At 50.0% G+C, this 20,743-nt stretch overlaps 9 protein-coding genes across 9 annotated transcripts; 3 read left to right on the plus strand and 6 right to left on the minus strand.

The window, feature by feature from the left end:
- Window positions 1-1,394: 1,394 nt before the first annotated feature.
- anxc4 (annexin ANXC4) lies at window positions 1,395-4,044 on the minus strand (the record flags this gene model as incomplete). The annotated part of the gene is made up of 2 exons (XM_057183904.1): window positions 1,395-1,685; window positions 1,756-4,044. 2 exons carry the CDS (start codon window positions 4,042-4,044, stop codon window positions 1,395-1,397), a joined length of 2,580 nt encoding a protein of 859 aa, XP_057045354.1.
- Window positions 4,045-4,674: 630 nt separating this feature from the next.
- On the minus strand, window positions 4,675-6,289 carry aspE (septin; the record flags this gene model as incomplete). The annotated part of the gene is made up of 2 exons (XM_057183905.1): window positions 4,675-5,794; window positions 5,853-6,289. The coding sequence occupies 2 exons, from the start codon at window positions 6,287-6,289 to the stop codon at window positions 4,675-4,677; spliced, it is 1,557 nt and encodes a 518-aa protein (XP_057045355.1).
- A 1,691-nt stretch (window positions 6,290-7,980) lies between these two features.
- N7518_002979 (uncharacterized protein) lies at window positions 7,981-9,202 on the minus strand (the record flags this gene model as incomplete). Its single annotated transcript, XM_057183906.1, has 5 exons — window positions 7,981-8,329; window positions 8,387-8,548; window positions 8,598-8,654; window positions 8,700-9,030; window positions 9,094-9,202. The coding sequence occupies 5 exons, from the start codon at window positions 9,200-9,202 to the stop codon at window positions 7,981-7,983; spliced, it is 1,008 nt and encodes a 335-aa protein (XP_057045356.1).
- Window positions 9,203-10,153: 951 nt separating this feature from the next.
- N7518_002980 (DOPA 4,5-dioxygenase family protein) lies at window positions 10,154-10,916 on the minus strand (the record flags this gene model as incomplete). Its single annotated transcript, XM_057183907.1, has 4 exons — window positions 10,154-10,413; window positions 10,529-10,586; window positions 10,662-10,794; window positions 10,846-10,916. 4 exons carry the CDS (start codon window positions 10,914-10,916, stop codon window positions 10,154-10,156), a joined length of 522 nt encoding a protein of 173 aa, XP_057045357.1.
- A 656-nt stretch (window positions 10,917-11,572) lies between these two features.
- On the minus strand, window positions 11,573-12,926 carry N7518_002981 (uncharacterized protein; the record flags this gene model as incomplete). The annotated part of the gene is made up of 2 exons (XM_057183908.1): window positions 11,573-12,770; window positions 12,829-12,926. The coding sequence occupies 2 exons, from the start codon at window positions 12,924-12,926 to the stop codon at window positions 11,573-11,575; spliced, it is 1,296 nt and encodes a 431-aa protein (XP_057045358.1).
- A 331-nt stretch (window positions 12,927-13,257) lies between these two features.
- Window positions 13,258-14,252, plus strand: N7518_002982 (uncharacterized protein; the record flags this gene model as incomplete). Its single annotated transcript, XM_057183909.1, has 3 exons — window positions 13,258-13,476; window positions 13,535-13,754; window positions 13,816-14,252. The coding sequence occupies 3 exons, from the start codon at window positions 13,258-13,260 to the stop codon at window positions 14,250-14,252; spliced, it is 876 nt and encodes a 291-aa protein (XP_057045359.1).
- A 318-nt stretch (window positions 14,253-14,570) lies between these two features.
- N7518_002983 (40S ribosomal protein uS4) lies at window positions 14,571-15,439 on the minus strand (the record flags this gene model as incomplete). Its single annotated transcript, XM_057183910.1, has 5 exons — window positions 14,571-14,979; window positions 15,083-15,181; window positions 15,260-15,278; window positions 15,338-15,375; window positions 15,432-15,439. The coding sequence occupies 5 exons, from the start codon at window positions 15,437-15,439 to the stop codon at window positions 14,571-14,573; spliced, it is 573 nt and encodes a 190-aa protein (XP_057045360.1).
- Window positions 15,440-16,510: 1,071 nt separating this feature from the next.
- On the plus strand, window positions 16,511-17,279 carry N7518_002984 (60S ribosomal protein eL21; the record flags this gene model as incomplete). Its single annotated transcript, XM_057183911.1, has 4 exons — window positions 16,511-16,546; window positions 16,655-16,722; window positions 16,787-16,834; window positions 16,949-17,279. The coding sequence occupies 4 exons, from the start codon at window positions 16,511-16,513 to the stop codon at window positions 17,277-17,279; spliced, it is 483 nt and encodes a 160-aa protein (XP_057045361.1).
- Window positions 17,280-19,323: 2,044 nt separating this feature from the next.
- N7518_002985 (uncharacterized protein) lies at window positions 19,324-19,706 on the plus strand (the record flags this gene model as incomplete). Its single annotated transcript, XM_057183912.1, has 2 exons — window positions 19,324-19,340; window positions 19,490-19,706. The coding sequence occupies 2 exons, from the start codon at window positions 19,324-19,326 to the stop codon at window positions 19,704-19,706; spliced, it is 234 nt and encodes a 77-aa protein (XP_057045362.1).
- Between the last annotated feature and the right edge of the window lie 1,037 nt (window positions 19,707-20,743).

Here is a 20,743-nt window from a genome sequence, read left to right on the forward strand (position 1 = left end):
TAAACCTTGCAATTTAATAGAACTACGCTTTCGGTGGCCTCCGGATATTATCTTCCTTTTCGTCCTCCGGTGAAATACTTCGTATATCAGATTCTAGCCTAAGACCGGCCTTGCTACTGTGCCATCGCTCGAAGGGTTTTATTACACCCCGTGATCTTGCATTGATGATTATTTACGTAAGAACAACAGAGTGGGATCGTGCTCTGCAAGTCCAAGGGCTTCTAGGCAAAAGGCAATGTCCTCAACCTCCAATCTTCCGGAGTAATGGTCTATTATAAGCGAACTCGCGGGTTTGTTGTGGCATGTGGAGTTCCCCCTATAGGGTTTGATACTCCTGCCGATCAAGAATCCACCATCCCACTAAATTGCTTGTATAGCATATAGCACGTCTATTTAATATGCTTCTGTATAAGAGAAATTTACTAGGAAACATATATGAGATGGGCGATGAGCATTATCCTACACAGTTGCACATTGGTTGATCACCTCCTCTTCTTAGTCACCCAGATTGTATAACTACCTAACTACGTACATCAGGTTATGAGGCCCTTTATTTTGCTATATCTTAGTAGTTTACCCTGGAGCTAGCCTTCCAGCTCTTTGCACGCCCATCTAGCCTCTCTGAGATTCTAGCCAGAGAAAAGAGAAGTTAGATGGCTGTGCAAAGAATTGGAAGGCTAGCTCCAGGGTAAACTGCTAAGATTATAGCAAAATAAAGGGCTTTATAACCTGATGTACTGATATAATCTGGGTCACCAAGAAGAAGAAGAAGAAGAAGAAGAGAATAGATGGAGGATGATGATCTAGCCACTGCCATGAAGCTTCTCTAAATAGCTTCATGTGGACAAAGACACAAAGATCTCTTCCTCTAGAATCTAGGAGAAGCATCTTCTGCAAGATGAGCAAAGACAGAGACCGCCAAACTGCGTCTCTGCAGGTCAGATAAAGAAGCTGCCAACACAACAGGAAACATGTAAGGCGGGTAAGAGACTGCCAAAGAGAGGTCTGTAAAACTGCATAGGAAAGAGCGAATGCCCAAATGCATAAAATACCTACCACTCACCATAATTGCTAGAAAAACGACCCTGCAATGGCAACCGTTTTGAGGCCTACTTTTACAATAATAGCGTGGAGAACTACACATAGTTGTAGCCATTTCCATTGAGCACACCACGTGCTCGCATTGTTACTAAGCATATCCATCGGGCAGCCCTACTTACCTAGGTAAGAAGCAGCTATGTTGTACACGCAATGCACGTTAATATTAGAGCAGACAATCAAAAGTAAATATACACAACCAAAGCCAAGGATATAGAGAGCATACACGCAATAACCAAGCAACCAGGTACAAAGTAAAAAAAACACACGCCTTCAGCAGGATCCGAAAAGCACAATCAAGCATTCCGCGCCAACTCAATACAAAACTCCCCCCAATCCTGCCCCCCATTCAGCGACAGAATCTCCTCGGCAATAGCCTCCTCCAGACGCTCATGGTATCGGCGCCTGTACTCATTCTTAACGAGATCGAGATGCCTAGGCTCCCAATGCAGCCGCACGAGACGGGAAATCAGGAGCTCTGAGCGCTCGCGGCCGGTACGGGATTCGCGCAGGGCCTGGTGGAGGAGGAGGGCGTCGCGCATTGGTCTGTTAATTGCGCCGTTGAGGATGTGGGCTAGGGTTTCGCCCTGGTGTGTATGTTAGTAAGGATTCAGAAGTCGTATTGACTGGAGGGGCAAGTATTAATTAAGTACGTACCACCAAATTCCGCGACTTCGCAATCATAGCCTTCGCAAAATTATGCCGGTAGATATCCTCATACGAGCGCAGCACCTCGCGCAGATGCGAATCACTCCTCAAAACAATAATATGAATCATAGCGGTCTCGCCGCCCTCGCGGACAATCGCACGATGCAAATCCTGCACGTCAGCGCGAACGAGCCGTCTATCCAGCGGGTCGCGATCATCCTGGCGCTGGCCCTCGAGCGCGAGCAGAATCGCCATGCGGAACTTGTCCGCGCGCAGCTCGGAGCGCATGCAGCGCTCGAGACTGTTGTCGTAGCGGCTGTCGCGAAAGGAGTGTTTGATTTCGCGGATTGCGGCGTTCGTCCGGCCCATCAGGGACTCGATTAGGAGTTCGCGGCGGGATGTCCCGGCTTGGTAGTAGCAGTTCGCCCAGTAGGCTTCTGATTCCCAGCGGCCGAGGGCGGTCGCGTAGCAGACTTTGCCGAAGGAGGAACTGCCGAGTTTGAGGCGGAGGTGTTTGGCGATGTTGATTCCTTTTCCTTGTAGGCGGACGCGGTTTTTGTATTCGTGGCGCAGAAGGATGATTTCGTCGCTTGTTAGCCGGGGCAGGATTTGGATCATGGGTCTGCTGTCGATGTTGCGTGTGTGGCTGAGGGCGGCTTGCAGGGCGGCGGCGTCGGGGCCGGCGTCGTAGAAGGAGACGCGTTTCCGGCCGGTTGTTGGGGAGACGAGGACTCGAGCGTCGGTGCTGCGGGTGGAGGAGCCTGAGTCGTGGCGGCCGTGGCTGGTTTTTGGGTGGGTGAGGCGTTTGTCGTCCTTGCGGTTGTCGCGTGAGGAGCTGCGCTCTTTGTCTTTGTCTTTGTTGCCGCGGGAGCGGGAATCTTTCTCGCTGACACGGACAGATGAGCGCGAGCGAATGTGTTTGTTGCGCCTGCTTGAGTCCGATGCCGAGTTTCCGTCGAGTGGTTCAAGGTCTGAGATGTCATCATCGCGGATGGAGGGAATGATGATCGCGGATGGCATCGGTGAGATGGACTGGTAGGTGCCATGATACGGCTCCAGCAGCGGACTACCCGGGGGATGAGCCGAATTAGCAGCACTAGCTCTTCCAACAGCGAGATTATTCGACGAGGACGCAGAGTTACTGTGTGGACGAGCACTGGACCGACTCTTCGGCGCGATCTCCACAAACTGAGGCTCAGGCTCGTGTTTATTCCGAGACGGCTGTGCTGGTTGTTGCTGCGACTGCGACTGCGGCTGCGACTGTCCCTGCGACTGTGACTGCGCCTGCGATTGATACGGATACAAATTCTGCGACGACTGCGGAATCGGCCTAGAAAACTGCTCATGGGTAGCAGCCGGGTATATAGGCCTAGGCGCCGGCGGCGCGGGCGGCGGCACAGGCACCGTCTTCGAAGAATACTTCACATTAGGATCAAGCTGCGCATACTGGTACACGCCCGGATTCGCATACCCCACAGCAGACTGCGAATAACCAGTCTCACTCGAGGGGGTACGATAATGCGAAGGCGCATAAGCGGCACTCGTCGGCGCATACGGGGCCTGCTGGGCCGGTAAACTAGTATACTGCAGCGACGTAGCTCCCGAGCCAGCGGGGTAATTCGACGCTGCAGGGAACGCGCCGGGCATAGTAGTAGCCGGGCCAGGCTGCGAGGAGGGCGGCACGAACCCAGGCCGTTCGCATTCTGGCACTGAGGCCCAGTCTACTGGCGCGGTAGCGTAGGTTGGTTGTCGCGGCGCGGACGCGGAGGCAAACTGCGTGGGCTGGGCATAGCTGTATAGATTCGGGCGCGCGTAGCTGGGATGGTTGCCTGGCGCATCGCCGTAGGCTAGATCATCTGCTGAGTCGGAGTCGTGGTGATTCTGATTCGGATTCGGATTCGGATTCACGCGGTCTGGCGACGGGGGTCGTCGATGCGACCGCGACGAAGCGACGGCAGAACCGCGCTCCTCGTCTGAGTGTTGGTAGCGGTCATCGCGAGGGTCCACATCGTAGCGGGCGCTTCTTGGGGCGTGCGAGCTGCCGGGGCGCGACTCGTCTGTGTTTTCGCGACGGCGCGAGCTGATGAGCTTGTATTGGCGCTCTATTTCGGCTTCTTCGTCGGGGCTGTAGGTCTTTGCTCTGGAGATTTCGACGGCTGGTGAGCGCGACCGGCGAGAGGGGGAGGGAGAAGGAGAGGGGATTCGGTTGTCGCGCGACCGCGATCGCGACCGTGAGGGCTCGCGGGCGGGAGATTTGGATCGGGTTTGCGACCGTGGGTCGTTCACTTGGAGGGACATTGTTGGTTTGGGATTTCGATCTTGGTATGCAATGTGTGTTCAACGGGTTTATTTATTTTCTTCTGCGAGGTCTTCAGTCGCACAAAGAAGAGTTGGACTGGGGGGTTTCTTTGTGTGAGGTTCACTAGGCCATTCTATAATTATAGATATGAAGCCTCTTTGTTCAGGTGAATTGAAAAGAAAGGAAAGGAAAGGAAAGACAAAGCGAGGTTTAATAGCCGCTGGCATTCGACGGCGCCAACTTACCTCGAGCTAATCTGTGACTCTTCACCCTCATGTAGCAAGTATTAGCGGCTCTTATTGGCTTACAGCTGGACTGAAGATCGTCGTGACCAGCGCTTCAGCCGCAGACATCTGACTAATGCGCATGTCAGATTGCAAAAGAGGAGGGTCATTCATGGAAGGTTAAGGTTACTGTAGAATTACGCGGAATTCAAGATAAACTATCAAATTACCGTGCAAACAATAGATGAAAAGCACTAGTACAGGTTTCGGATTTCGAACCGTTTTGTCAGAAGAGAAAGGAAAGCAAAGGTATGACATAAAAGAAGCCCTGCGAGGTGCCAGGCCGCGAAGAATGGGGGTATGTGCGGAAGAGAAAGCTATGGGAACAGAAGAAATGGGAGCCGTTTATCGCTTGCGACGGCCATCGTAGGGTCCCTGACGGCCACCGTAGTTTTGCTTCTGGGACTGCGTCGTCTGTCCGTTGCGGTTGAGACGGTTGGTTCTCCAGCGCTCATACCAGACCACGCGACTAGCCTCCCGCAGCTCGGAGCGCCAATCGGAAAAGACGGAGTCCTTCAAGCGGACAAAGTCACAGTGCTCGGCATCATATGGATCTGCGAAACCCCAGGGGAATCGGCGACCGACGGGTTTGTCGCCAGCTGCCAGGGAGTGAGGGTCTGGAGACAGAATCGAGAAGGGAACGTGCTGGTTGGTGGCCTGCGACGCGTTGGACCGGCGAGTGCTCTGGCTGCGCTGCGACGGCGAGCCAGGGACATTTTCGGCTGCGGCCTCGGATTCTTTGGCTTCGCTGGCTCCATTCTCAGTCTCGGGTTTGGTCTCAGGCTCTTCTTCATCTGCACTTTCCGACGACGAGTATTCATCCTCCTGGTCCTCCAATGTCAAGATCTCAAGGGGGTCGATATTGGCCTGCTTCAAGCTGTTCCAGACCGCCTTGCGGAGGTAGCTCATGTGAGCGGAGGTAATCGTATCCGCCTTGCTAATCACCGGCACCACAGTGGTCTTGCCCAACACGGTGCGCAACACCTGAATATCCAAATTCTTGTCCAGAATCCCAATGACAGGTGCATCAGTGGGCTTGGACGTGCCATTGGCAGCACGCTCCGCCATGGCGATGTTCTCATCAAGACGCACAGGATCCAGAAGTAGGAAAGTGCAGTGAATGTGGGTATCACGAATACCGGGAGAGCGGACAACCTTCATCTCCTCGGCGAGGGTCTCCTCAAACTTGCTTTCCAGGAAGCCTGTCACGCCGCGCAGCTGAAGATCTGCGATGTTCCGCTCCAGGCCTACAGAGTCCCACAGGGTAAGTCCGACACGTTCTCCGTCAAACTCCGTTTCCAGGTATTGCGACGTGAATCCTTCCCAGGCTGAGGTTTGACGCTCAAGCTCTTCGACCTCCTCAGGAGTGCGTGAGGGGTGCTTGTGTGCGGGCATGGTCAGGGCACTGCGGAGGAAGTTGAGGAATGAGGTTTTTCCCGAGTTACGAGCGCCGATGACAAGCACACTATACAGATTCCATTATTAGCTGGTCTGGTTATTGACATCACCTCTTCGCGACTCACTTGTATGGGGTAGGGTCCTTGCGACGGCGCACACGACGGGGGCTGTTGACGGTGCTGACAGCACTACTAGCATAGCTGTACCGACCACGGTGGGTCATGCTCTCAGAGCGCGCATAGGGATCCACGGTGTTTGTTGGCGCAGCCATAGATGGCGCGGGAGCTTCAGGCTGGCGTGTTCGGGTTGCGACCTTATCGCGTTCCTCGCCTCCAAAAGTTTCCAGTTGCGGGGCGGGGGAAAGATCAGGCAAGCGGGGAGGGACTTTAGGGGCATAAGACTCGCGCTGACGACGCATCTCATCTTCCATGGCTTGGGTTTTAGACATCTTCTTGCGAGCTTTGTCGCCTAGGGGTTCGGTGGATTTAGAACGACGAAGGAAGCCGAGGGAGGTGCGACGGTTGATGTCTGTTTCAGGTCCCAGGCGCGTGGAGGTTGCCATTTTGGGATGGGCGTTTGTCTGTTCTTTCCTGATTAGGTTGTTTTTCTTTTCTTTTCCTTTCTCTTATTATTTGCTCTTATTACCAGGCAGTCCTGAAGGCATCTCTATCGGGGGATCTCGATATCGCATAACCCACCACCTGATGTCAGGGGGAACCTCGGGAACTGCCACTCACCAATAGAACGAGATATATCGGAGTCCAACAGCGCTTATAGTGCAGGTCAGATCCGATGGCGCGATTTGAAACTGCTCTGAAACAGAATCAGACGGAATCAATCCACCTGGTCTGCGGATGTATCGGGTTTCTCAAAAACGAAGGTATCTGCAACAGAGAAAGGAAAGGGAATAAGCGAGAGTGGAATCAACACAATACAAGTGCCCAACCAGTGGGTGAAGGATGGGATTGAAATTCGGCCTTGAAACAGAGTTCGAACTTCAAGCTCTTTTTTTGGGGATGTTTTTTTTTCTTTTGGGGAATTGTAAATAAGCCTGCTCACAGCATCCAGCAACAGCGGCGCTTGGAGTAATGTTTGAAAAGGGGAGGAGAGAAGAGAAATTCAATTCACACTAATTCTATCGGGAAGATCGAGATGATATTGACCATCCGACGTTCAGACATTCAGCATTCAGGGGTAAAAAAGACCATCCAGAGCTGTTCCCCACTTGGGAGCTTTGGTCTCTCTTTGTTGGTTGGAGAGCTAAAGACGGGATGTATGGGTTCACTTGTACGAGTATGGAGTACAACATACATACAATGTAAGTAGGTTATCTCCTTACTGAAAGCACGTTCTTGTGGAATACAACGTGGGCCATTAGTCTCCACTTGATATTCCACTAAGGATATACATATAAACAGTTGATGCGTGGATGTGTTGATGTATCGGATATTACGGATTCAACGTGTTTGTCTGGTTTGCACTCGTCGATTATTCCCCAGTTCGGTCCAACCGCAGCTGAAACTGGACATTGTCCGGAGCATCTCACCAAAGCTAACCCATCTGTCTCTAGGCCAAAGTTATCGGCTCATACCTGCTCGAAAAGCCGAGAACGAACACCTAATCAAACCAATGCGCCAACTAATAACCATGAACCTGGGCGTCTACAATACGAGCTAGACCAAATTCTGAAACATGCAATTTGGGATATCAGCCCAACCACGTGACATCCTGCATGTTGTGACGGGTGGGGCCATCGCAGGACAATCATGACCTTCTTTGAGCATTTCGTCAAAGTCTTTATGCATTGTATCTACGGAGTGCTACAGTTCGAACTACGTTGGTCCCTCACTGAAGCAAGTATATACAGAGTACTCCCTCCTCCTTCTCTCAAAAACTCGCATTCCCCTCGAGAAATAACGGAGTGGAGCAAAAGTGGGGTGGATTTCCATTGCGTGCAGGAACTTTCTTTTTGAGAAGAACGGTAAAAGGACGCGACGGAGTAAAGGGGGAGAGGAACCAATTCCCTCCGATCCTAGAACTGCGAATTACCTCTGCTCTTCTTTCAATCGTTTGTCGTGAGGAAACCGAGCTTAAACCAAGCTGAGGCGGCGCATTTAATTTTTACTAATATCACCAGGAGCACCAAGCTCTCAATCCGAGCGTCTTTGCACTCTTATCATTATACCGAACTATTCTCATATCTTATCGCCATTGCAATATCCACAACCCACCTCTAAGGCTCCAACCCCAACTTTAAGCCGCATCCACGGAGAAAGTCCTGAACGGAAGCACAAAGCACGGCTTAGAAGGACACACCAGCTGTCTATCCAAACTCTTGAACCTAGGACCATTAGGACCAGCAACATTCTTAGCCTCACCGAAGAGCGTAGGCTCATTAGGCGGCTGGTCGTCACCCCATCTCCCATTGAACCCCAACCACGCCACAGGATCTTTGGAGTCCACCGCCTGGAACGCAGCTGTTGTTCCGTCATAGGTATAAGTGTATACATTGAGCATGGGATCCCACAGCATGCCACGGTCCGTATAGTCCAACAGAAACCCTGCAGGCAGGTTGAAGCCCGGGAAGGTGTGGTCGTGTTTTCTGTGTGTATAAGTACTGACATCCGCCAACAGGCTACAGAAACTTATCTGGACTTACCCTGGAATTGCATAGCTTGCATGCGTACCCACTGCAGAGTACACATATGGCCGCTTGTCCTTCTTCTCGACGGCGTCGTAGGTGAATGCCTGCCCGCTAGCATGCTGGCTGTACCATATTGCGTCGGGTGTGCCGTTGACGAAGCGGATCATGTTATGTTCCCTTTGTTGTCAGCTACAGCGACTCTACACAGGCATTTCTTCACACTAACCAGTCTCCGATGTGGTCGCCGAATTCCAGGCCTAGGACTTTACCGCCTTTGTTGAATCTGGATCGATCAGTATAATGCAGACTTAGATACAATCGTGCGTACGCATAGAAGTAGAAGTAGAACGCATCAACGGTTCCGTTGCCACGGTCTGCGATGATGAGAACACTCGATGTACCGTCAACTGTTCGTCCCTGGGCGTCCGGTCTGATCCCTCGGAACCAAGCTGGCTCTGGGTTGGCTTCGATGCCCTCTAGGGAGGTTAGGTAGACGCTCGTATTACCCATTGAATTGAGAGTGTCGAGGTTGTTGAGGGTCAGGGGGGATTCCACTCCCTCGATCGCCGTCCAGTTGACATTGGGTCTGGTGTGATCGAGCTGCTGTTGAATATCGCTCGGCATGTATGTTTCCTGGCTATGGAGCCAGACCAACGGTGCTGTGGAGCAGAATAAGTAAACTCAGATCATCATCAATACCATGTATCGCATGGTTTGTTTACCATATTTAAAGACATATGGCGGGACATCAGTAGCCCTGTCGCCGAGGGATGCCCAGGCCGGTTTGGTTGAAGATAGACCAACTAGGGCTAACGATATGAAGAGACGCATCTTGTGTGGCTTATCCTCGAGTACTGGAGAGCGACAAGTGCCCTTTTGATCCTTATGAGGACAATCATACATTTACTTACAACGATGTTTAACCTAAATGTTTATCGGCATGACCTCGTCGTGGGCATCGGATTCGAAGATATACTGCGGGGCGAGAAGCAGATCCGAAATTTGAAGTAATAGAAACCCATAATCACAAGGTCTTCTGCTATTCCACGATGACATTTATTCCTTGAAGTGAGTGCATCTCCTTGACGGGGATCATGCCAGTGTTCCGAGCAGCAGATCGGGTTTTTCAATCTCAGGCACAAGACAGTAAGGCCGTGGACAATCCCAAGGTGTACTCAAGTGGTATTTCTCCTGCAATAAGGTGTGATTGTTGAAAGTTCCCTTTTATCCCCCGGCATAAAGTATGCAATATGCAACCCTCAGGAATGTGAGCCTTATATCAGGTGCCTCGTGAATGCAGTACCAACAGTCACAAATTGTCTTTTAGTGCCCAGGTGGTCATAATAATAGTGCGATCTGCATGTCAGATCCCATGGCTGAATATCATTGCTCTAAATTGATGTCACCTGCCCGCGAAGCCATCACGACGAATGTTCGGGCTTGTATCAAATCACGCTGAATAATAATATCCATGCATCTATATAAAATGGTGAGACCTACCAATGGCATCGCGTATCTGTACCAGCCGTTGTACTCTGTTTAATCCTACCTTTTTGTTTTACTCTTCATTATTATTCGGCTTTTCCCGTCATACATGACTCGAAACCATGTATACTACCAACATGTCGGCCACGAATTGAGATCTAGTCGCTCCTCACGATCGCGTGTTGATCCCATGATCAAAGACAATAGTCCATACTATATAGTGACTTGGACATTTCTCTATATAGTGCATTTGTACCTTGCTAACCCAATTCATGAATCCAGCCTCTCCTGCTTCTACTAGTCCTTCCTCAGCTTAAAAATTCTCAAATCCAACGGAATCCGATCCCCAAGCCAAGTCGCACGTTGCGTGTGATTTTGCTCATCCTCCGATGCCACAGTATTAGGATGAATGAGAGCACTGAGCGGACCGCGGTTAATAACCAGCCAAGGAACGAAAGCTCCAAACTGCGCAGGTGTGAACAAATTCACTTCGAACATGGCCACCGGGTGCGGGCCAATCGGCCTGTCGAAGAACCTATAGATGCGAAGTTCGGGGACTGTTTACGAAGCATAAGCAAGAGATCAATTGAGATAAGCAAGTCGACCCCGACCCCGCGGTAGACGGCCAGACGATGCAGTTCTGTTCCTGGGCTGGAAGAGTGCGCTGCTTACATTCTCGTCTAATTCGTTCCCAGAGCGCTTTGGCGAATGCGGCTTGGTCGGGGTTGTTCTGCTCGATGCGTCAGTTCCGTTCTCACTTGGCTTGGCTTTATGTCCCGGTGGGCCTGGCGGCACCTGCACTTACTTGGAAATGATAGATGTGGACGTCGAAGCCACCTTCCCGGCCTTTGGAAAGAGGGTCGGGGAATTCCGAGTAGGCTTTGCTTAATATGCCATGTTGGGGATTTTTCATTGACTTGCCGTCTTCGGCGCGCTCGCTGCGGCAGATTGTAAGTGTCTTGAGTTGAATGTGGTTGCGGGACACTTACTCGGATAGCGGCTCGAGGTTTTCGTACCCCGCTAATGGAGATGGGTATGAGAATGCGAATGCGTTTGTCATTGTGAGTAGAATGGGGTTATTGAAGAAAATGAGGGGAGAGTAGTGGGTATGTAAAGAGATTGGTGTAAGACTACTCCGTGCAGGTAGTTATGTGGCGTATTAACTTGAGTTGATCAGCGGTTGCAAATCAATGCAAAGATGTCTAGTAAGCATTCAATCCTCAGATCAAAAATGTCGTCAGCTAAACCTGGAGTATCATCATCTGTCAAAGTCTGCGGGTGACTTTCCGCACTCTGACAAAGCCGCGGAACGGACCTCGGTGGTCAAGATGGTCAAGGTCAACTACGATGTACATCGATGTACGATAGATAATATATCAACTACAATTTTCAAGTGAGTATACAAGATAGCAAGTACTAACTATTGGTTTTCTGTCAAATAGAGTGCTTATTTAGAAGCATTATTGGCTTAATCAATACACTTTGGAAATTTCATGCTTTCCTCTCCACAAATATATTTCAAGGCCATGATTATAGAAACAACGATTTATTGAAAGAATGTGATATTGAATATGTAGCTATTTCGTATAGCATAGACAAGACAGCACAAAATATGAATGAAGTCCAGACTAAAAAATGAAAGTTACAATATACACCTTGGTATCACCCATAGCACAATCCTCAAACGCCGATCATCAAAACATCCAGTAAGAAAGACTACCAAGCAGCCCGAATGTCAATATGGCCATCGCCATCCACGAATTTGCCGCGATCCCATTCCCGTCCTTCACCTTTCTTCGACCACTGTACATCCTCTGGTTTGCCTTCTCCGTCCACGCCCGCAAAAGCAGTGTTGTTCTTCCATTTATCAATGACGGCCTCGTCGATTCCTGCTGTACGTAGCCTCTCCTCGCCCTTACTCCTCCAGCGCTCACGATCGCGCAGCGCCTCCATTGCCATGTCCCAGTCATCGTCTTTTGTCATGAGCCCCGCGACAGGACGACGAGAGGATTCCTGGCCCATGGAGTCTAATCTGTTTTCATCTAGATGCACATCGGTATCCGGGTCGTAGCCGGGTGCAAAATGAGCATCGATATTGCTCATACTGTGTTTATAGGCACCTCGCCCGCGCGAGCGGATAGGTGGCTCGTTTTGTCGAGGAGGGAGTGGTCCCACAAGGTCTTCTAGGGGATCGGATTCGTTGCCCATCTCATTTTGGCGTGCAGTTATAGTAGCCAACGGCGACAGTCGTCTATGCCGCGTGCTGGGTTCAAGGCGAGAACGGCGGGAGCCATGTGGCGATGCATCTTCCCGCTTTGATCGTCGAGATTTGTACGACTCTGGTGAGCGGGAACGGGAAATGGAGCGAGCAGAATGTCCAGATTGACGTTTTTGTCTTCGATGGCGATGACGGTCGGTACTTCGGTCCCTGCGCGGAGAACGACTTGGAGACCTCGAGTATGACCGCTCACGTCGCCGCCTGGTGTGTTCCTTATCTCCGTCCCGTTGATCTCTCATAGATTCGTGATCCCTGTGTTCACGCCGATGTCCATCGCGGGATTTGTCTTTCTCTCCAGTTCCGTCATACTCTTCGTTTCGTCGATGCCTCCGCGACCGGTCTCGTTCCGCCGAAGGGGAGCGACTTCGAGTTCTTTTCCGATGTGACCGATTGCGATCTTCCCGATCTCCTCTCCGGTGGTCTCTTGATCCTCGAACTTTACTTCGATCATCAGATCGGTCCGTCGAAGTTGGAACCAAGGCACCTGAAGCACCCGATGCCTGATATTTCAGCTGGCGCATACGCTGTCGTGCTTCTCTTTCTTCTTTGAGCTTGAGAGCTGTGTTATGGCTGTCTGTTACTTTGATGAGATTTCGTAGGAAGCGGGTATTGGGTTTTGGGGCATTGCTTGTCGGCCTGCAGGTGCTTGTCAGTTTCATGATCATGCAAACCGCAGATTATGAGAGAAACCAACCTTGAAGGCATGAAAGCACTCATTCCTTGAGATGCATACTTGATAGAACTCTCCTTAGCCTCCTTGGCCAGGATCTGTGCAACATACTCGTCGTCCATGATCCAGATGAGCCACAGATCGTAGGACTCTGAGGGTGTAAAGGAGTGCACCGAGGAAAGTGAGGAATTCAAAGAAGAGCAAGTATATACGCTAGGCCATATTAAAATAGAACAAAGGCCGGATCCTCTTTAGTTGAAAGAAAACCAAACGAGGCGAAGAGTCAAGACGAAAGCGCCTTCCCAAAGTCGTCTGACCGCCTTTGATAAGGCTGTTTACTGTCCCGCAAATGTTATGCCCGCAGTGGACTCGGCCCCTCCAAGCTCTCTACATTCGCAAATCTCGTCGGCTTCTCTTGTCAGAGGCAGATTTTCGATGATAAAGCCCTACAATATGACAAACTCATCAACTGAAGCGCTTGCAGCACTTCAGCAGCTGGAGGAGAATGGCAATTTGAAGGACCGACTCGCGATTATTCGCATCAGCGAGCCAATTTCCACCGAAGTTGGGGGGTCTTACCCATCTCCTTCAAAAAGAACCTCTGATGTTTCCGTGTCAAATTTCGACGATCCTACTCCTGCCTCATTGGAGGCTGATCTTGCACATTACAAGGTCCGCGATGAGGCCGAATGCCCGCTATCCAGACCAGCAAATACTGATGTTCGCATAGGAACTATTCTCCAAACTGCGATTCTCCTATCTCGAGCAAGTAACGAAAGAAAAGTTCTTGCGCGCCATTGTTGGCGACCCGCCTATGGTTGTCGGACACAATGAGAACATGGAACTGGAGACGCAACTAGCGGACGTGAAAGCCCAGCTCAAGGCACAAAAAGAAGACGCACGGATTATGATTGAGGAAATGGAGCTGATGGGCCGTGATTTGGCAAGCCGTGAGTAGTCAATCACCGTGGAATTTCAACATGTTGACTGAAGCGTCCGCGGCTATGACAGGTTACAAAAATGTCGAACTTCAAACTACGCAGCTCTCAACCCTGCCTGCTTCAATCGAGAATCTCGAGTCCACCATCGCCGAGCTGCGTGCAAAGCAGATGGCCACCATGGATCCTTCCGATACGAATACTTCCTCCTCGCAGAACCTTCCTCTTCCCGCGACCTTGGCACTGTTAGCAGAACGTGAAGCGGAACTGGCAGCATTGAACCGCCAGCTAGCCGCTGTACATAACACATTGCCTCGGAAAACTCGAGAGGCCGAGGCTGTAGAGAGAGAGTGCAGCGTGCTCGAGCGACGGAAGTCAGATGCGATCGCGCAAGCCCGTGAAGCCCAACGCAAGAAGCAACAGGGCGAAAGTGATGGACTCGAAGAGATGGGACGTTGGTACAGGGGGGCAGAAGAGACCTTGAAAGAATTGGTAGGGACCCAGGCATGACAACCTGCAGGCCAAGCCTAGGCTTGTGTACGATGACATGAGGGACGAACAATTGAACTTATATTAAGTGGGGACTGGCGTTTAAGATCTACTATGCATATATGGGTCCGTGGATATTATAATTCCAGGTTAAGAAAGTATGGTAATGGTATCATTAAATCGGGTTCCAAATTGAAGCCTTGCGGCTGTTTTAGATTCATTGTATTGCATGATCGTAGAACATGAGACGCTATGCAGTCATTTTGAACCTCCATGGTATGAAGGCGCCCCAAGCGAAACCCGACCGTACTCCATTTTTTGGGGAATATTGGGAATAATTTATTCCTCCTCCTCCTCCTCGGCGTCCTCACCACCAGCGGCGGCGGCGGCCTTCTTGCGGCGAACACGGCCGGGACGGCCACCACCGAAGGGCGAGGTGAGAGAGAAGTCGATGTGCTTCTGGGAGTCGAGACGGACCATGAACGAGGGAACGTTGACGATCTGCTTGCCGACGCGGATGTGACGCTGCTTGATCAGGACACGGGCGTGGTGGATGGACTTGGCGAGGCCGAGCTTGTAGACGCAGGTCTGGAGACGGCGCTCGAGGAAATCGTCGGCCTTGAGAGCCAGGACGTAATCGAGCTTCATGCGGGCCTCATCGAGCACACCGATGCGGACAAGACGGCGAATGAGGGCATTGCCTTCGAAGAGACGCTTGGGGTCCTTCTCATCGAGAGTAAGGAGCTCACTGTGGGGAAAATGAAAAATTAGCGCTATGTCCACCAAATTCGATTCGCCTAGGCCCGATCGCTCGAAGCCTCGCATAATCGCAGATTGTTCCTTGCACATACCGAGCAGCACGACGGATCTTGGAGAGGGTGAGCTGGACACGCCACACCTCGCGCTTGTTGCGCAGGCCGTACTCGCCGACAGTCTTGAGTTCAGCATCACTAGTAAAAAAAAGGTTAGGAATATGAACACGACATAACCAGAAGCACGCTTCTGGTTAGTGGCCGGAGAGTACTAACAGACGAGCCGACTCGAAGGCTATGATGGAGTTAGCATTTAGATATTCAAATCGATCATGTTGCTGGGACTTCACTTACGACGACGGGGGACCTTGTAGGTCTTGGAGGAAACGCGACTGCACAGAAATCGATTAGAATGGTCTGATGCCTTCAATTTCGTTGATATACTCACGGGGCCATGGCTGCGGTTAGATGGGCGGAGGTTGTCGACAGGAGGTCGAAGGATCAAATGAATTGAGAATTTGAGTGTGTGTGATGCGAGCCCTACCCTAGTCCTAATTGGGAAATATAATTATGTCAGCTGATTATGTCATTGAGCCTCTCCAGGTCCATGCCCAGGTCCACCTTCTCTTTTCAGCAACATTCGGAATAGCCGGCCCTTCAATCGCCTGGAATGGATGCTTGTATGCATTCTTTTTTTTGGATATATTTGTCTGGATTACTTGGTTTTACTATTACAGCTATTTGTGTCAAAGAACGTCAAATTCGGGACATTTTATGCATCGCTGTGACTCGGGATCTTTCTTGATGTTGCAGGTAGATCGAAAACTGGCATTATGCTTTCTTGCACCATAGCAAGTAGGCGAAGGCGATATGAGCCCAAAATACTTGGGTTGTTGATATTCATAGTGAGTCGCTAGAGTCTGAATTCTGGAACTGGCTGCTGGCTGCTGGCTTCTAGATAGCTGGCATCGTGATTCCGGTGCGTGAGGATGATATTGTTGTTGCCATTACAGTTCACTACACTGCATCCCCAATTGAGGCATCCAGGATATAAGTGTATTATATTGGAAGATCCCTTTGAGACCTGCCAAGCAAGATCGATGGTGTAGTCAAGAACACCAATAGTATCTCCCCCAAACGTTACCACCTGCGCGCTTTGTTTTTGTCTGGTAAGTCAGTCACTGTACAAAATACTATATGACTGGACGAGATAAATTCAGAAAGGAATTAAAAAAATCCGGCAGTTTCTGAAGCATTGGCATGAGGAGAAGAAAAGCATTGCATGTTTATGCAACAAATCTCGAAGTCAAAGGAAAACTCAGGCTTTGATTGGCCGGAGGCTGATTATTGCGCTAACCCAAATTTAGAAAAATATTTAATAATCCAAGAGTGGCGTAGCGTGGATTTAGCGAGAGTAGACATGATTATGTCATGTCAATCCCACAAATTGTTATCCGACACTCTAGTTTTTCGTGTTGAAGGCCCCGTCGACAGTTAACCACCAGCACCAACCACAACACCGCCGTCATGCCTCACTCGTACGGTCTGCGCGCCGGCACTCGGGTACGTTCTGATTCCATTTGCGACACGCGTCTTTTTCATACTGGGAGGACGACCTGGATCAACTGGATACGCCTCAGGGAGGATAAGTGCTAACGAAACGACGAACAGTATGCCTTCGCCCGTGGCTTCAAGGAGGCCGGTATGATCCGTCTCTCTACCTACCTGAAGACCTACCGGTATGCTCAAAACCCTCGAATCTCGAATTCACGACAAGAATGGAAATCTGACGGATATTTTTAGTGTTGGTGATATTGTCGACCTCAAGGTCAACGGTGCCGTCCAGAAGGGGTCAGTACAATTCCAAACTTCCTTCCTGCGCTCTCACCCGACCGCCCAATGCGATCATACACCATGAGCCGTGCGAAACCCGGAAAAGAGGGCGATAATCTAACAGTTGAACAGTATGCCCCACAAGGTCTACCACGGTAAGACCGGTGTCGTCTACAACGTCACCAAGTCCGCCGTCGGTGTCATCCTCTACAAGAAGGTCGACAACCGCTACCTCGAGAAGCGTATCAGCGTCCGCATTGAGCACGTCCAGCACTCCCGCTCCCGCGAGGACTTCATCAAGCGTGTCAAGGAGAACGCCATCAAGAAGCGCGAGGCCAAGGAGAAGGGTGTCCACGTCCACTTGAAGCGTCAGGCCGTTGGCCCCCGTGAGGCCCACTTCGTCAAGCAGGCTGACAACAAGCCCGAGACCGTCGTCCCCATTGCCTACGATACCCACATTTAAAGGGCTCGCTATCGAATTGGGACGGTGTGTGCGGTTGTTAGGTGTTTACTGGGTTTTCACTCCATTTTTGCCTAGACTGAAATGGACTTTGATACATGAGACGAAGCGCAAAGGGTTTCGGATGCCCTGGCACATCTCTCGCCTGTGCATAGATTCCCCTGAATGAAACAAAATCAAAAAATTTCCGAGTTCATGTCTACATTTTTCCCTGTCCAACATAACTCATATTTGGTGTATTGTTCTAGGCCTGTGCTGTAGTGCTATTCGTTCTCGCTCTTGGCCTTGGTCGGCAGCCCCATCTGAGACCAGTGTACCTAGATCAAGTATGGTTCGAACTTTGATTCATAAATTATAATCGCTAACTAGATATAAATGTTATTGCGATGATCATTGATACTATGCTGTGGCGCGGATGACTTTACGAGTGTGGCAGAGCGAAAGGGATGATCATGACATAGATGCACTGCCACCGCGACACAAGCTCTCTCAAGCTACTCCGTATAGCTTCAACCAACATCCGAATCGGCACAAGTTGGGTATCGTCGCACTAAAGGCCGCCCAGGTGCCACACCCAAGCTAATGACCCGAACCCACTCACCCAGTTACCGCGATTCTCCTGCTTTCGTCGAACGCCCAAACCCCCTACCTTGGCATCATATAGGTGAAGTACCCGATCTAAAGCACCAGCTACCCGCCGACATTTCGCAAGCAGCCCCGTATTCCGCAGACCGCCTCTTTCAGCTGTGGTTGGCTACTCTAGCCTGTTCTAGACGATTGACTATCTCTTGCCCCCCTATCTAAGGGAGAAGCTCCACATTCGATTTGAATTTGTCTAATGTTGCTCACTTTAAACTTCAGGCAAGCACTTTTACCCGGTAACGTGGACTACGGATGAATGGGTTTCTTGGTGATGGGCTAAGTTTATGTTGCATTGTAGGCGAACACCTGGGGCGAGTGAACATGTACCCGATTGTATTAATCTTGTGGTATGTCTAACACGGAAAGGTTCTAGAAGTTTATCTGTTTGATATGTTGTCGAATACACGAATACCCCTTTGTGTTTCAGACCAACCATGCAGTGGAGGTTTCAAGAGTTCATGTTCGTATATGACCGTAAAGTAAAGAGCATGAAAGTATGAGCTTATTATTACATTCAATCGGTCTAGATTGTGATCTTTGTGGCTTGGCTAAAATATGGTTCCTACATAATGGCTTAGATCGAAGCATCTTGGATAATAATAAGGGTCTAGGGTTGGGTACACAGCCACATTGCAGAGTCCGTAGATCACGACACATGACGACATTCGGCAGTAGAACTGAATGTACGAAGGTGAAGATTCAGGAACAATGAATACATGTACCTTCTGTCGATTATCAAGGGCGGTATGATTGCTGAACAGATGACCTTTGTCTGATGCATGTCCCTTCCCTGTACGGCATGCGATGACAAGCCACTCCCCCGGGTTTTACGCCTCAGGTCATTTAGACCAAAATCGGATTTTCTGCTGTGAGTAGGCCTGGATGCCGGACTGAACAGACTACCGAGCTATCATTTCCCAGTTCATGTGCAGCAATTGATCTATTTCTTTTTTTTAGTGAACAAGACAAGAAAAAGAAAGCCATACTAGCTGCCAAGCTCCTATCTAACTCTAGCGCCGGTCAGCACTATAACTACTGAGGTTCTGAAAATATTGTTAAATATGCCTGGGTTAAAAAGGCCTGGGTATACAAAACCTGGCGATTCAATCGATCTCCAACCTTACCCAACAACACCGCTGCCACTCTGCTACCCGGGCTTTCTTCGTAGGCAATGAGATAGTCAAGGCGTGAACTCATTTGGCTTATAACTCCTGCTTCTCCCCTTCCTAGAAGTCATCAATCCACACTCTTCGGAAGCATAGCTCGTACCTTGATTACTTCTGCAGGAATCTGCACCGCTCACTTGCATTACCGTTGAGTAGCTTGTCTAGCTACGAAGAAATCCATTTTATCCCCCTCTGTCAAAGGCCGTGTTCACCACCGCTTTCGACTAATTTCAGTGGAGATGGGCTCTAATAATAAGTAAGCCGGCTAGTTTGCCCAGGTGATAATATATGAACTCCCCTGCGATACACCCAATTCAACTCAGTTGTCATTGGTGTTATTTCACTAAGAATCTGTCTGACTTTTCGCTTTATCTGTTCCATCCGCTAACCTTGACTTTCTCTCAGAGTCTCGTCGTCCGACCTCCCCGCGACTAAAGACCCCGGCACCACTAGCAAAGACACAACATCCTTCGGTCAAGATAACACCTCGAAGAAGTCTGCATCCGCCTCCAATGGCAAGTCGAAAAAGGGGACCTCATACATGCTAGAGTCGTGGGAGAAGGCAACCCCCTCGTCGGAGCCGTGGTCATCAACCAAAGCCACCTACTCGCCAAAGCGCTAGGCTTTGGCCACTGTTGTTCGTTGAGATTGGAGATCGGAGATTGGAGCTTGGACATTGGAGTTTGTATCAGGTTATTGTGTAAAGGGTTCCGGGGGAGATCGGGGCTTGGTTCATCTTTTTGGTTTGGGGTGCTATTTATTGGGAGGGAAAGACTTGGGAGTTAACTAGTTAGTGAACTACGGAGTACGGAGTGGGGCTCTGGAACTGTCTTGCTGATCACCACTTGATGAACCGTTTGGTGTCGTTGTCTGTTCCCCTTGCAGGTACATATATATACTTGGATTTGCGTTCCTTTTGTTTCCATTTCACTTCCTCGATCTAGACAAGGATTGTAGTCGGGTACTATTGTGTTACATTGAAGAAATGAGATTCCTTTACATCCATCCAGGATATCTTAACAAAGCAAGTTGCAGTGTCGTTCAATCTTGCATTGAAACTTTGGATGAGCCATGGTAGATATGCTGTACAACCCCACTTGGTTCCAAATCCAGTAACTCTACCGCCGGGAGTACGGCTACCATCACTGCGAACCCCTTTTCTTTTTTTTTTTCTCCCTCTCCACCCGGATTTATGCATAATTATTCTTATCTAAAGAATAAGTATCAATATCCATCCCTCCCAGGCTTTTTAATAAGCCGACAACCACTAATATAAAAATCAATGTCTGAATGGGGATGGGGGATAGGCGAGTATCACCACAATTGCCCAACAAAAGTACATCCGTGTATTATTGTTGGCCTAGGATAAGACTGTTTGGTTCAAAAGGGCAGCGGTTGGGCTTGCCGTTCTAGACTCATCTTAATCAACCAAAGCGTTTACATCCGAGTGGTCTGGAAAGGAAATGGTTGGTTTATCCCGCAGCAGTAGTGCTGATGCTGATTCTGGGATTAACAGGCCTTTTCTCCCAATCACCCTGGCAGAGCTGCGCGTAAATGGTGGGATACCAGTCATCCGATTCGCCATATCCTGCGTTCCCAATCCCCGTATTACCTTCCCCGCTCTTGCCGATCAAATGTGAGCATTGTACGGAGTAATCT

Source organism: Penicillium psychrosexuale (genome assembly GCF_028828465.1).
Source record: "Penicillium psychrosexuale strain IBT 29551 chromosome Unknown utg000002l, whole genome shotgun sequence".
In the NCBI taxonomy this organism is placed as follows: Eukaryota; Fungi; Ascomycota; class Eurotiomycetes; order Eurotiales; family Aspergillaceae; genus Penicillium; species Penicillium psychrosexuale.